The sequence below is a fragment of the Lissotriton helveticus genome, chromosome 5_1 (genome assembly GCF_964261635.1).
Source record: "Lissotriton helveticus chromosome 5_1, aLisHel1.1, whole genome shotgun sequence".
Classification (NCBI taxonomy): Eukaryota; Metazoa; Chordata; class Amphibia; order Caudata; family Salamandridae; genus Lissotriton; species Lissotriton helveticus.
In genome coordinates, this window is record NC_136065.1 from 2082429444 (window position 1) to 2082445314 (window position 15871).

General features: G+C 49.6%; 1 protein-coding gene across 4 annotated transcripts in view; it reads right to left on the minus strand.

The window, feature by feature from the left end:
* Positions 1-465: 465 nt before the first annotated feature.
* LOC144756332 (decapping and exoribonuclease protein-like) overlaps positions 466-15871 on the minus strand; it is a 123329-nt gene continuing 107923 nt past the window's right edge. For all 4 annotated transcript variants that reach the window (XM_078646050.1, XM_078646051.1, XM_078646049.1 and 1 more), the window contains exon 8: positions 466-5137. In XM_078646050.1, coding sequence (XP_078502176.1) covers positions 5017-5137 — 121 coding nt within the window. In that variant the 3' untranslated portion in view covers positions 466-5016. The remainder of the gene's footprint in view (positions 5138-15871) is intronic.

Genomic DNA, 15871 nt, shown 5'->3' on the forward strand with positions numbered 1-15871 from the left:
TTATCTGTATCCAGGTTGGGTTTCTTAAGGAGTGGTTTAATAAGTGTATTTTTCAGTCTAGTTGGAAAAATACCTGTCTCAAACATGGCATTACATATCTGAGTTAATACCGGTGCAATCAAGTTGATGACCGGGGAGAGAGTTTTAGGTGGACATGGGTCAAGGGCAGACCCAGCCTTTACAGATTTTAAAATATCCATGGTATGCTGTTCTGTAATGTCTTTAAATTGTAAAAAAATAAAAATCAGTGGGGGTAGTACGAAGTATATCAGTTTGAATGGTAACTTTGGAGGAGAGCTCTGCATAGATGTTATCTACCTTTCCATGGAAATATAACGCTAAGGCATCAGTAAGTGCTTGAGACGTCGGAGGGACAGGATCAGGTGCTCTACCCGATAACTGTTTCACCACTTGGTACAATTCTCTATAAGAGTTTTTTGCTGTTTCTATCTTGGATGTGTAACATTTTCTTTTTTCTTCCAAAATCATTTTTTTATACTTCATGAGTTCTTTCTTATAGCGTATCTTTTGCTCCAAAGAGTAGGATCTACGCCAGTGTCTTTCTAAGTTCCTACACCTCTGTCTTTGTTCTCGAAGAGAATCCGTAAACCACGGAGCAGAGGGGGACAATCTATTTTTAGAAATCGTTTTTTCAGGTGCAAGTTGGTTAGTGGCATTACATATCCAATTCAGATAATTGCTCAGTCGCTATATTCGGGACACATGAGATGACCGGACAGGTGTTTGTCAATAGTGTACAAAAAAGTTGAATTGTCTATATCTTTCCAGTTTCTAAAAGTGTCATGACCAAGTGCTACCACATTCTTAGTTGGGGGGCCTTCAGTGATTAACTTACAAATAATAGCGTAATGATCAGACCAAAGAAGAGGGAGGATATCTTGGATGAGAATCCCTTTAACTTTAGAGAAAATACCATCCAACACATGTCCGGCTTCATGCGTTGGTGATGTGACTAACTGAGGTAGTCCAAAGGCTTCCAAGTCAGTCAATAAAGTGAGGGTGTCAGTATTCTCAATTTTCTCCTGGTGAAAATTGAAATCACCAAGGACAGTAAATGACTCATCAATGACTACTGATTCCAGCAATATATTAAGGGAAGCCAGGAATTCACTACGTGCTCCTGGAGGTCTATATAGAAGAACTCCTTTAAAATTTTGTGAGGGGGTTAGTGAGATGGAAAAGCGGAGTGCCTCGCAATGTGAGGAAGATATTTGATCTATTCTAACTGGAAACGAGTTGCGAGAAATTATTGCCAACCCGCCACCTTTTTTATTAAGTCTGTCCTGCCTTTGTATTCCGTATCCTTCGGGAATTGCGACCACGAGATCAGGGTCTGATGCCTTATCCATCCAAGTTTCTGTCATAAAAAGTATGTCAATGTTTCTATCAGTGATTATATCGGCTATCTCCTGTCTATGTTTGCCCAATGAGCAGACATTAATGAGTGCTAGTCTTAGACTAGGACAATTCTTATTATTAATCTCATTTGTTTTTACGACAGGCTGATAGTGGGGCAGAGTTGCCATTCAATGAGGGCAGTTGATTACCTGTTTGGTCAATAGGTCCTCAGGTTCCTTCAGAATGCAGTTGTTACCAGGGCCATGGCGCAGCCGCATTAATTCTGATCTAGTATGAGCTTGTATGGCCGGTGAACCATGGGTCTTGGCCCTGGGCCTGGTGCGGACGGGCGCTGACGGGCTTGCCTTTGGCGCGCCGCCGTCGCGCCCGCTGCGCGGTCGGGGATTGCGGACCATTATATAGGACAGAGCGAGGGGGGTGGGAGGCAGCCAACAGCTAGAGCGCTGCCCTCGGCGTACCTCCAAGATGGCGTCCACCCCTGTCTCCTACCGCGTCAGCACCTAGTCGGCTGCGCGGGGAGCGGGGTTCGAGGCTGCAGGTTGGTTCACAACATAGGCTGCAGTGAGTTTTTAAAAACAAATGTGCAATTTAAAAACACAATTTAAACATTGTTCATAACAAACAGAGGTCTAGAATCTAAGCCCCCGGCTTTCCGCCTCAAGGGAAGTATGCAAGTGAATCTAAGCGCCGGGTAAACAGCGCAGTTTAAATATTCCAGGGGGGGAGGGGAGGCAGCCAACAGCTAGAGCGCTGCCCTCGGCGTACCTCCAAGATGGCGTCCACCCCGGTCTCCTACCGCGTCAGCACCTAGTCGGCTGCGCGGGGAGCGGGGTTCGAGGCTGCAGGTAGGTTCACAACAGAGGCTGCAGTGAGTTTTTAAAAACAAATGTGCAATTTAAAAGACAATTTAAACATTGTTCATAACAAACAAAGGTCTAGAATCTAAGCCCCCGGCTTTCCGCCTCAGGAAGTATGCAAGGGAATCTAAGCGCCGGGTAAACAGCGCAGTATAAATAATCCAGGGGGGGGGGGAGGCAGCCAACAGCTAGAGCGCTGCCCTCGGCGTACCTCCAAGATGGTGTCCACCCCTGTCTCCTACCGCGTCAGCACCTAGTCGGCTGCGCGGGGAGCGGGGAGCGGGGTTCGAGGCTGCAGATAGGTTCACAACAGAGGCTGCAGTCAGTTTTTAAAAACAAATGTGCAATTTAAAAGACAATTTAAACATTGTTCATAACAAATAGAGGTCTAGAATCTAAGCCCCGGCTTTCCGCCTCAGGGGAAGTATGCAAGGGAATCTAAGCGCCGGGTAAACAGCGCAGTATAAATAATCCAGGGGGGGAGGCAGCCAACAGCTAGAGCGCTGCCCTCGGCGTACCTCCAAGATGGCGTCCACCCCTGTCTCCTACCGCGTCAGCACCTAGTCGGCTGCGGCTTGTAAATATTAAATCTGCCATTTATGCTTCCTCTCCTGGACCACAATTTGGAAAATAAGGAAATTACCACAACCAATAAATACCCGACCCCAAAGTAACAGCATATATTTGTGCAGTAAAAACAGAACACGTTATCCGCCATGTTTCAGTAGAAAACAGTTAAGCCATTCTGCCAGTTAGAGAATATGTGTTGCTTGAGACTGCTCTAATGGCTGACTAGGGAAGCATGTGGAAGTTAAAACAATCAATTAAACAGATGCCAAAATCAATACGGAGGCCCTTATCATGTTGAAAGATAGAGATTTATTTGCTCTTCTTAAAGGAACATTTTCAAGTCTGTAAGAAATTCATATGGAAAAGGTATTGACGTGTTCTGGGCCCTGTCATTCCAGTCAAATAAATTCAATATCTGTCCTGAAAACTCACGCATGACTCTGAAAAGTGAGAAATTAGGGAGATGTGCTCCAGGGGCAAAATTGTTGACTATGGGACCAGATTTCATATATCGTCCTTGCAGCTGAACAATTTTGCACCAACCCTTGCACCAAAGAAGTCGTTCAAGAGCAACAGTTGCCCCAGCTTCGAGTAAGTTCAATAGGACAAAACTGGACCTGAGGAGACCAACACCATATATGATGCAATAACCAGCAAAAACAAATCAGGAATTTTGAAAGATTAGCCCGTGACTATTGTTCCCAGTAAGCTGCGCAGGTGTGCGCCTACTGATCTCTCCTCCAGCGCGCAGTGTGGCATTTGAAGCACGCACTACAGCAGGTTAGTTCAGCAGCAAGTGCCTCATGCACTTGCTGCATTTCTTTTGTTGGAAAGGGCACGGCTGCAGGACAGATTGTAAGCCTTTGCGAAAGTATTCATGTTAATCGTAACGCCTATCATGCGAAAGAAGTGAGGCTGATGTGAACTTGCGGTGAGTGCTCTTTATCTTGGCAGCGCAGAGCTGCTGTGCTTGCATCACAGTAAAGTGGTCCCGCGACCAGTGATCACTTTGCATATTTTTTTGATATTATTGTATAAGAATGTGTGCATGTATAATCCCCATTTGGGACGCCCCCACGTAAACCTTCATGTTTGTGTATGCTGTTTTACACACACGTCTGGTCACCAGCGCCTCAGTACATTCCGATGGACCACACTGGTGACATGTGTGCAAAGGTGTATTACACTTTCAATGTAAAGCGATGCGCGGTGTTATTACCACTGCCTAACATGACGAGGCGGTGTTACCTTTCATGCTAATAAAAATGTGCTTTAGTGGCACACGCGGTGACAGTTATGATCACCTTCTGAGCTGCAGCCTGCCTGCCCTGTTACAGCGGGGAACTGCTACCTGACAGTTTTAAGCCACGTTAGTAGTCACCCCTCTAACTCTTTTTGGGTCAGGGGAATATGAGAGTCACTGTGGTGCCTGTCAACTTAACTTCTCAGCATGCCGAGTGTCACTAAGTCAGTGGAGCCTGTAGGGACAGGCTGTGGCTGATGTGTTGGCGACTGCTGCCAGCGGGGCTTGGCAGGTACTGGGTGGCACGCTGGACCAGGGCTGACCACTCTGTCAGCTAATGATTTTCTTGATAAGCATCTTTTCTCTTGCAATAATACAGCCTCTGGCATATGATGCGACTCTTCTTGGAGTTTCTCATTGCTGAGATGGGTGAAATTACATGCTTCATTCGTCTTTATTGCTTGATTTTGCTTGCCAGAAAGTGTCACTCATAGTGGTTGAAATGTCACTCATATTTACACTGAAATTATGACAATGTCACCCATAGCAATCTGAAACCTTGGCAGCTATGAACGACATTAAATGGCACATTTATCAGTAGCTAAACATAGGACTGGTGTAGTATTGAAATCATATGCAAATTATAAAAATGAAACCATGTACGACAGGGATAACAACCTTCAGTAGAAAACGCTGCAGTCATGGATGAAAGGACACTTGTTTGCAGTATTTTCTTGTATAGGTAATCTTATGCATTGAACAGCATGGAAGGACATTTTTCAGTGCCACAGAAATGGTGACATCAGATAAAAATGCACCAATAATCACTTAATGGAAGGTATGTTTGTAACAAAGATGTCTTCAATTTTGCTCCACTTTGAGAATAAAAACTCTAAAATCAGTTTTTTAAAACAGTTTAAAAAAGTTTGCTTGGCCTTTTGTGATCTTGGTTGTCTTTTGTTGCACTCAGTGGTAAGGCGTCATCAAATACTGAACATACTCTGGCAGCAAGAAGCAGTGTTCCTGGCCTCTCTTGACGTGATAGCGCACATCTTCACCCGGGTTCCAGGAGAAGACATACACAACCCTGTAACAACAAAAAAGCAATCATTAGGGTAAAAGGCCCACACCACAACTTTGGAGGCGCTAGCAAAAGTAAGGTGAAGCTGATGGCCCTAGACACAGAGGATATCAGGGCATATTTTATCCAAACAACATGGATTGCACACATTTTATTTTAGGTCTAGGCTATGTTCATCTATAGCTGTCTGCTTGCAACACCTATTGACAGTATATGTAATGATCCAAATTCATATCATACGCTTAAAGAATGGGCTTCGAAAAGCCCTTGCTCATGATTGGAAGACTATGTATTCTATATCACGTCCATGATTCTGATTCGATTATTTTCCTCTTTATACTGGTGCTTGTTCCGCCCATGAGCATTTTGATCTTATAGTACTTCAATTGATTGATGTATCCTTCCACTGCTGATGTAAGGCTTTGGGGTAGTGGAGGGACTGTTTCCTCTTCCTGCTCCCACATGGCACAGTCTCTTCCTTTTTCACCCAGCAACCTCTTGCCTCTGCCTCCTTTTTAAAAAAATAAACATTTTTTCTACCACTCAGCTACTGGAAGCTAGCCATCTAAAAAATGTATTTGCCCATTATAAAATGGACGTTTTCAAGTGCAAATGCGCACACATGAAGAGCACCTATGAATGGGTGTGTTTGATTTTAACCACTTCGGCGCTCATGACGAGCTCAGCTCGTCATGAGTTGAGCCCCTCGCACGCTGATGACGAGCTCAGCTCGTCATGTAACGCGGCTTTTTCACAAACGCAGCGTGCAGCGGATAAACCGCTAGCGCGCATGCGGTTAACAAATCCCACTCAAACATGGCCACCACCGATGCATGTACATTTGCAGCAGCCATCTTTCAATGGGATTTATTAATGTACACCAAACTGCATTCAAAGATGACCGCTGTGGATGTGCACACATTCAGGGTTGCCATCTTTCTATACTCATCTCTCAGCTTAGCAGAACAGTCCTACAAATATGTGTCCTTTTCAGATACAAAAAAATGGGAACAAAATACTTTTACTAATGATGGCTGGAATTTCAAAAGTTATGCCATATGCCTTTACTTATCTTAATTAGAGTATACCAAGTCATCACATTGTGATGAAATGTAACCTATGTAAATAAAGAAGTATGTTACTTACCCTGTAAGCATCTATTCATAGCGTGCAGTGCTGCAGATTCACATGCTATGTACACTCCTGCCATCTAGTGTTGGGCCTGGACTCTGTAGGTGGTTGTTCTCGAGGAAAGTCTTTATGGTCGAGGATGGGTCCTGAATTCCCAACTCCTCGAGGTATTATGCATGTTCAACGGTTCCTTTGTTAGATTGTAGTGCTTTTCTCCACCATAAGGGAAGTGAGGATATAGCCTGCCAAGTTAGCTGTATGCGATTGAACATGCTGTATATTATTGTGCATTTGTGCCACCATCTAATACCTGCCGGGCAGGCTGGAGGGTGCATGTGAATCTGCAGCACTGCACACTACAAATAGATGCTTAAAACATACGTTTTCCCTTACCTAGATGGCTGACTGATCATAAGTTCCAGTAAACAACAATGTTTACACAACACTCAAATTACAGTCAACCTTTTACAAAAGCTAGGATTCACAAAAAATGCAACAAATCCCATCTACAACTCCTCCAAATACAACCGTACCTTAGAGTTCAAGTTCGAGTTCAAAATTTGTATAGCGCACTACTCACCCAGAGGGTCTCAAGGCGCTTGAGGGAGGGGGGTGCTTTACTTATCGAATATCCAAGTTTTTAGTTGCTTTCTGAAGGAGAGGTGGTTCTGTGTAAGGCAGAGGTGGGTGGGGAGAGAGTTCCAAATTTTGGCCGCTAAGTAGGAGAAGGATCTTCCCCCCCATGGTGGATCTGTGTATGCGCGGATTTGCGGCGAGGGCTTGATTGGACGATCGTAGTTGGCGGGAGGGGGTGTAGAAGGATAGTCGCGTGTTGAGGCATTCGGGTCCTAGGTCGTAGAGGGCTTTGTGTGCGTGGGTGAGGAGACGGAACGTTATTCTCTTGTTGACAGGGAGCCAATGGAGGTCTTTCAGGTGGCCGGAAATGTGAGCTTGCCGAGGGATGTCCAGTATGAGTCTGGCTGAAGCGTTTTGGATGCGTTGAAGTTTTTTCTGTAGTTTGGCTGTGGTTCCGGGGTAAAGGGTGTTTCCGTAATCCAGTCGGCTGGTGACCAATGCGTGAGTGACCGTCTTTCTTGTTTCGGTGGGGATCCAACGGAAGATTTTTTTGAGCATGCGTAGGATGTTGAAGCATGATGATGAGACGGCGTTGGCTTGTCTGGTCATCGAGAGGGAGGAGTCCAGGATGAAGCCCAGGTTACGTGCGTGATCCGTAGGTATGGGTGCGGTTCCCAGGGCCGGTGGCCACCATGAGTTGTCCCAGGCAGAGGGGGATGACCCTAAGATGAGGACTTCCGTTTTGTCAGAGTTTAGTTTTAAATGGCTGTTCTTCATCCACTCGGCTACTTCTTTCATTCCTTCGTGTAAGTTGGTTTTGGCGGTGTTTGGGTCTTTGGTGAGGGAGAGGATCAGCTGGGTGTCGTCTGCGTAGGAGATGATGTTGAGGTTGTGTTGGCGCGCGATGGATGCGAGGGGACTCATGTATACGTTGAAGAGGGTGGGACTGAGTGAAGATCCTTGTGGTACGCCGCAGATGACTTCGGTGGCCTCTGATCGAAAAGGGGGAAGGCGGACTCTCTGTGTTCTTCCGGCGAGGAACGAGATGATCCAGTCCAATGCTTTTCCTTGTATTCCGACGTTGCTGAGGCGTTGTATGAGGGTGTTATGACAGACTGTGTCGAAGGCTGCGGAGAGGTCAAGTAGGATGAGGGCAACTGTTTCTCCGTTGTCCAGTAGTGTTCGAATGTCGTCTGTTGCTGCGATAAGGGCGGTTTCGGTGCTGTGTTTGGCTCGGAAGCCGGACTGAGGAGGGTCGAGGGATTTGTTGGATTCAAGGAAGGCGGCGAGCTGACTATTGACGGCTTTCTCAATGACTTTGGCAGGGAATGGGAGGAGCGAGATGGGGCGGTTGTTCTTAAGTTCGGTGGGGTCTGCTGTGGGTTTCTTCAGAAGGGCGCTGAGTTCGGCATGTTTCCAGTTTTCCGGGAAGGTAGCGGAGTTGAAGGAACAGTTGATGACATCGCGAAGATGGGGTGCGATGGTGGAGTCTGCTTTGTTGAAAATGTGGTGGGGACATGGGTCGGTTGGCGATCCTGAATGGATGGAATTCATCAGGCGGATGGTGTCTTCGGTGGTGATTGGGTTCCAGGCGTAAAGGTTGTTAGAGTGCGGTTTTGGTTCGGAGGTGGGTGGAGTGGACTGTTCTTCGGACTGGTTTTCAAAGCTGTTATGTATTTCGGCAATTTTGTTGTGGAAGAATGAGGATAGAGAGTCGCAGAGGTCTTGGGAGGGGGTGATGTCGTTGGAGCAGGCGGTGGGGTTGGTAAATTCTTTGACGATGTTGAATAGTTCCTTGCTGTTTTGGGCATTGTTGTCAAGTCGATCCTTGAATGCTGATTTCTTGGTGGATCGGATCAGTTGGTGGTGTTTGCGGGAGGCGTTCTTGAAGGTGGCTAGGTTGTCAGTGGTAGGGTTTTTTCTCCAGGTTTTCTCGAGAGTACGACAGAGCTTAATGGATTTCTTAAGGTCATCGTTGAACCAGGGGGCTTTTTTGCTACCTTGCTTGATTAGATGGTTTTTTAAGGGTGCTAGTTCGTCGGCGCTGTGGGTGATCCATTGTGTGAGGTTGGTGGCTGCTTGATTTGGGTCCGATGATTTGGCAGGGGGGTTTTGGTGAAGCGATGTGAGGAGTTGGTCGGTGGTGATTTTGTTCCAATTTCTTCGAGGAATAGGTTGTGGGGGGTTGTGGGTCGTGGTCTTTTTGTAGTTGAAGTGAACGCATCTGTGGTCCGTCCAATGGAGAGTTGTGGTGTGATCGAAGGAGATGTGCTTGCTGGAGGTGAAGATAGGGTCGAGCGTGTGACCCGCAAAGTGGGTGGGGGTGTCGAAAAGTTGTTTGAGTCCGAGATTGGCGAGGTTATCCAGAAGGGTGGAGGTGTTGCGATCGTTTTTCGTTTCCAGGTGGAAGTTGAGGTCTCCCAGTAGAATGTAGTTCTCGGAGGGGAAGGCGTGTGGGCTGATGAAGTCAGTGATGTCTTCGCTGAATTGTGTGCGGGGTCCTGGTGGTCTGTAGATGAAGGTGCCTCTGAGTGTGGTTTTGGGGTCGGTGTGGATCTGGAAGTGAAGGTGTTCGGCGGCTGCGAGGTTAGCGTCGGAACTGGTCGTGATGTGGATGGTGTTCTTATGGACGATGGCGATGCCTCCTCCTGTTTGGTTATACTCAATTCAATAACAGCGAAAGCATACCCCAATCCCCAGAGGGTTCTCAATCTCCAAAATCAACTGGCTCAGTTTCATCTACATCGCCAACTAACAATCAAAATGGTGTTGGGTATGATAGCTTCTTGCTCTGCGATAGTCCCAGATGCCAGACTACATATGATACCCCTTCAAGACTGCTGAGCATGAGGGGCGTGGCCAGCTGCATGGCCGGATAGACGTGCCTTACTGCAGCTCCGGCCGAGCTGCATCAAAATCCGACTTTTAACTTGCCCCTGGAGCCAGAAACGAAACCGGAGGGCAGACGGAACACGCTGGCAGCGGAAGGGAGAGCTGCAGTGGCGGTGGCGCTTGAAATCACCAGGGAACACAAGTGTACAAACCGACCCGGCGATTCCCTGGGAACCCAAGATGGCGATCGCGAAACCGGACGGACGGCGGAGACCCTAGGGGCCCGCTCACGGCCCGCAGACGCGGTTCCAACCAGCGGAGACATCGGGACCCACCCGCCGGTCAGGAGGTACTGTGTGGCAGCGGCTGGGACACTGGTGGAGAGGTCGGGACATAGCCGGTGCCCGCCCGCCTTTACTAAGATGGCGGCCGGCGGAGCCGCTCGAGATCAGCGACGAGAGGCCACCTCTACGGACTTCCCCGCATTACTGTGGGACGCAGGAGGGGGTGCGGCGCTGTGTGGAGGCAGTGAGAGGCGGAGCCCGAGTAACGCGGGCAGCCGGGACGGCTGCAGTACCATACCGCGCTTCACCAATGTGGCGGCGGGAGGCCAGGGACGCCCAGTGAAACTGACGACATCAGACCCGACCTGGAATGTGCAAAACTGGGGTCTGGATAGCGGAGGAACGGCCCTGCGGTGATGTGCACACCTACAGTGGTAATTACTGGACTGCTCACACCACACTTTGGTAGGGCATCGCATCACCTGCTGTGTAGGGCGCCGGCCCCCCTCTAAACAAGGAGTTGACTGAGGAGGCGGGAGCCAGAAACAGGAGGGTGACGAGGAACCCCTCGGAGGAGCGCAAGGGAAAATATTACCCAGAGTCTCTGCATAGGGTGACCAGAATTTCAAACCCAAAAACCGGGAACTTGCACAAAAGAGAGGAAGGACTACAATTCTACCTCAAGCGATGACAGCGCTCCCTCGCAGAGAATTACAGAACAGGCAGTGAGAACATACATACATTGGAACTTTTACACCCTGTAGCTTCCCTATTAGTTCAACTACGTTCTTGGGACAACTGCGGGCTCTCCCTGCTTTGTACATTGTAAACAACACCCCCCACCGCTTTTCAGTCGACCCTCTCTGCAACCGGTACAAGAGCAATATTTCTTGAAATTTGCTGAGACAGCTGATTAAAACAAGGACCATCCTGGCAAAAAAGGGGGACCCCTTGCCACCCTACCTCTGCACCTGACCACAGAGCACGCTTGCCTGCCCCCTGACGCGAAGAAAGGTGAACCTCCAGTACGAGAGGCAAGCAGCCATGGGGAGAAGGGACCCGGTGCCCAGATCTGCAAAGCAGGGTCCTATGGACAACTTCGCGGCACCGCGACAGGTGGCGGAGCAGCAGTCCGTGCCGCCAGGATCAAGGACGGATATGGCTATGCTAATGGAGGCCATCCAGGCGTCCAGGACGGACATACAGGCATCGCGAACAGCCCTAGAGATGAAAATTGGAGAGGTGGGCTCTGAGGTAACGTTGCTGCGGCAGGATTTTCGGAACCTAGCAGAAAGAGTGACGGCGACGGAGACTAGAATAACAGACAATGAGGAATCGATCTCGTCGCTGAAGAAAGACATGGCAGAACTGCAGGCGTCCCACCGGCAGCTGCTCTGGAAGGTGGACGACGCGGAAAATAGATCAAGGCGCAACAACCTGCGCTTTGTAGGTTTTAGGGAAGGAATTGAGGGAAAGAACATGTCCGCCTTCCTCCTCACCTGGCTGAAAACTACCTTCCCAGCGGCGCAGTTCTCCTCGTGCTTCATCATCGAGAGGGCCCACAGGGCCCTTCTGGCCAAACCACCGGAGGGAGCAAGGCCGAGACCGGTTATAGCACGCTGCTTAAACTTCGCAGACAGAGACTTGATATTGCGAGAAGCCAGGAAAATGGGGGAGATCCGCCTGGAGAATTCCACCATTATGATTTTCCCGGACTACAGCCAGGAAGTATCGAAGCAGCGCCGCTCGTTCGACTCCGTGAAGGCAAAACTGAGGTCCTTGAACATAACGTACATGCTCCTTTTTCCCGCTAAACTCAAGGTGATATACAAGGACAAATCCTTCTTCTTCACACACCCCGAGGATGCTTGGCTGTGGCTGGAGGAACGCCCCATCTTAAATAGTAGAGAGGCGGCGGATCGAGAAGCACTAGACAGAACGATAAGGGACAGGCCGCGCTGGGAGTGGTCGAAACCGCAGCGACGGAAAACTCGGAGAGTGACACAGAAAACCTCGACGACACCATACCGAACCCGAGGCACGGAGGACAGGAGAGGAGGCAGATCGGCTTCCCCTGGTACCGATTCAGTGGCAGGCTCTAGGTTCAGCTGCCTGTGCAATGGAATCCGCTCGGAAGGTGAAGAAGTGGAGGACTCAGAGGGCCGCGCGTCCGGAGGAGAGGAGGAGGTCGAAATGGGCGAGTCGATTCACCCTCTGGTCAGGGAGATCCAGCAGTTGGAACAGGGCTCCTCGGAACAGGAGCCGTCCGTGGAAACACAGGACTCGCACTCCTGAACATTGGTGGACAGGGCTCGGGGAGATTGCAGCTCGGCAACACGGAGCACGCAAGTTGACACACCCCCTACTGGTAATTGAGTTTTTCTTTTTGAGTTTCTTCGAACTAATTATTGTTTAGTGTGGGGAGGGCGACAGACCTACTCCCGTTGATAGTTTGGTCCCAGGTTGGGACGCAGCTGGAAGGGGAGGGAGGTGGGGAGGGGGGGAGTTGGTTCTGGTATTACCTCATGATGGGGTTCCGGGGAGTTCTTGGGGGGAAAGGGGAGTTGGGGGGGGGGATTCGAGTTGAGAAACAGCGACCACATGCCACTACGCACCTTATACCACATCACCTCGGGAGCCCTGCCTGGAAATATGAAAGGAACACACAATGGCAGATCCACTAGATCACACTCCCGCGGGTGCCTCAGGCGTCACAATATTATCTTGGAATGTAAATGGCCTTGGGTCAAAAATCAAACGGGGCCTAGTCAATGCATATCTGAAAAGGCTGGCGCCGGACATTATATTACTCCAGGAAACACACCTAAGAGGCACTCAGTGCGCCTTTATAGCAAGAGGCAGGCACGTGGTGCTTGCGCACTCCGGCTACACGGCGGACTCCAGGGGGGCGGCAATCCTAGTTAAAAAATCTACACCGTTCACCGTCGCTCGTACATGGTTGGACCCCCAGGGGACGTATGCAGGGGTGCAGGGAACATGGAAGAGGCGCAGGTACACAATCGTCTCAGTTTATGCCCCCCCAAAACTCCAGGCACGCACCCTCACGGCTGTTACTGCTATCCTTCTAGACACTGCAGATACGATCCAGATAGTGGGGGGGGGACTTCAATGATGTAATGTGCACCACCAGGGACAGATCGGGGACCACACGTACAGCGGGACACAACACGGCGCTGGCTCGACAGATGCACACTTTGGGCCTAACAGATGTCTGGAGATGGCTTCACCCCACACAGGAGGCCTACTCCTTCTACTCAGGGGCACACAGGGTCTTTTCCAGGCTGGATTATATCTTTACCTCCAGGCAGGAAATTACGGTCAATGACTTAGCGGAATATAAAGCACGGGGAATCTCGGACCACTCCCCCCTCTCTGTACACTTGGGACGAGGGAGGAGGGAGAAGGCTGTGGAATGGCACCTTACAGCTTGGGACCTACAAACACCAGATCTATTGAAGGGAATTAGAGCAGACATCAAGGTATACGTGGCTGAGAATGAGGGATCAGTAGAATCAGGGATCACACTCTGGGAAGCACTTAAGCCAGTCCTTAAGGATCGTATAAACAGCAGACGGGGGGCAGCCAGGAAGGAGTTACAACAGACGGTTACGACTGAGGAGGTCTTGATCTTAGCCCTCGAGGCGGAATATCACCTTGGAAAGGAAGAAAAAATACTTAGGAAATTGCTAGACACACAAAGACACTATAGAGAACTTGTCACTGGGGAAGCACGCACACAGGCACTGGCGACACTCCACCGCCTATACGACGAGGGCGATAAATCTGGTAAACTTCTGGCGTGGCTGAGCAAGAGGGAAAGGGCGGCACGATGGGTAGATAGGGTTGAAGTGCCGGGGAACGAGTCAGCCTGTACGGATGAGACTATAGCAGAGGCCTTTGCCACGTATTATGAAGACTTTTACAGGGCTAGAGACTTGGGGGACGAGGTTGATGCCAGCCACTATCTGGGCGACATGGAGGTCCCGACGCTGACCCTGGAGGACGCCACGGACCTTGAAGCAGAGATTACACTGGAGGAAATAACAGAAGCAATAGCGTCCCTGAAGCCGGGGACGACGCCGGGACCCAACGGTTTCCCAGCGGAATTCTTCAAACGTACGGCGGACCTGTTGCAACGCCATATTAAAAAGCTCTTCGTTGAGGCACTCCAAACGGGGAGCCTACCACCGGATCTGGCCACCGCCACTATTGTCCCTATACACAAGGAGGGTAAACCCAGAGACATATGTGCCTCCTACTGCCCGATCTCTCTCCTCAATATGGAGACGAAGATTCTGGCTACTGTCCTTGCTAGGCGCCTTCGGAGGGTAATTTCTGATTTAGTGCATGCGGATCAGTCCGGGTTCCTTCCAGACAGGGCAACCAAATTAAACCTCCGCCGCACACATAACTGGCTGCAGGAAGTCCGAGAGAGGAGCGAGCCCCATTGGTTCCTCTCATTAGATGCAGAAAAGGTCTTCGATGCAGTTCACTGGCCCTTCCTGTTTGAGACGCTACGGAGGCTCGGCTTTGGCCCTAAGTTCCTACAATGGATAAGACTCCTGTACTCTGCCCCAAAGGCACGAGTGAGGGTGAATGGAAGAATGTCACGCGAATTCCACATTCACAGAGGAACGCGCCAGGGGTGCCCACTGTCCCCCCTTCTGTTCACACTGACGATAGAAATACTAGCAATCCGGATCCGACAGAATCAGGGCATTAGGGGGTTCACTTGGGAAGACTCGGAGGCTACCCAGGAAAAAATTTCACTATATGCCGACGATGTCCTGCTGTTTGTGACGGAACCGGATGCCACGATCCCGGTCCTGTTCAAAGAGTTGGATGACTTCGGAGCGAGAGCTGGCCATACTATTAATTGGCATAAATCGATTTTATATGACCCGCAGGGCCGAGAGCGGAGGGATTGTCTACCGGATCTCCTCATTCACACCACAGAGGGATTCCAGTACCTGGGGGTATTCATATCACTAGACGAGACACTTTCCCTTACTAAAAACGTGACCCGCATCATGACTAGTGCGAAATTAGAAATGGACCGGTGAAGGCAGCTCCCGCTCACCCTATTGGGGCGCGCAGCGCTATATAAAATGGTTTTGTTGCCAAAATTCCTTTATGCGCTCCAAAATGAATATTACCTGCTCCCTCCTACAACCTTGCCTAAAATCCACGCGGACCTGCGAGCTTTCTTATGGCTGGGGAAACACCCGAGAATAGCCTTAGCCACACTACAACGCCACCAGTACAGTGGTGGGATCTCCCTTCCCAACCTAGAGGTATACTATTGGGCGGAACACCTTACCCCGATAAATGACTGGTTGCATGCGGCAATAGATCATCCTACTTATGCTTTAGAAAGAACCAAATGGTCTCACACAAACAGCTTGCACTACCTATACGGAGCTCCAAGGGGGAACCACCTTCTGCCGGCTACTAGGATCACGTTGGCTGCATGGAATAGGGCGACCAAACGCATGGGTTGGGACAAACGGCCCACCCGACAGACGCCACTATGGCACTGTAAGTGGCAGGCTGAACTTAACAAACTGACAGGCTTTAGGCAGTGGGATGACATCGGCATTTCGACCATAGGAGACGTAATTGCTAGAGGAGAACTGAAAACATTCCACGCATTACAGGGGGAATTTGGCCTACATAACACTCAGTATTACAGATACACACGACTAAGGCACGCCTGGAGGGCGCAGAACATCGTTCTGGCAGACATCCCTGAGTACGCCCCGTTGGAGGGTAGGTTGCTGCAGGAGCAAATAGGGAGGGGTGCGGTGTCCCTCACGTACAGAACACTGACCAACAATACATTGGGTACCCTACAGGATCTGAGAAACAAATGGGAAACAGACACGGGGGAGATGGA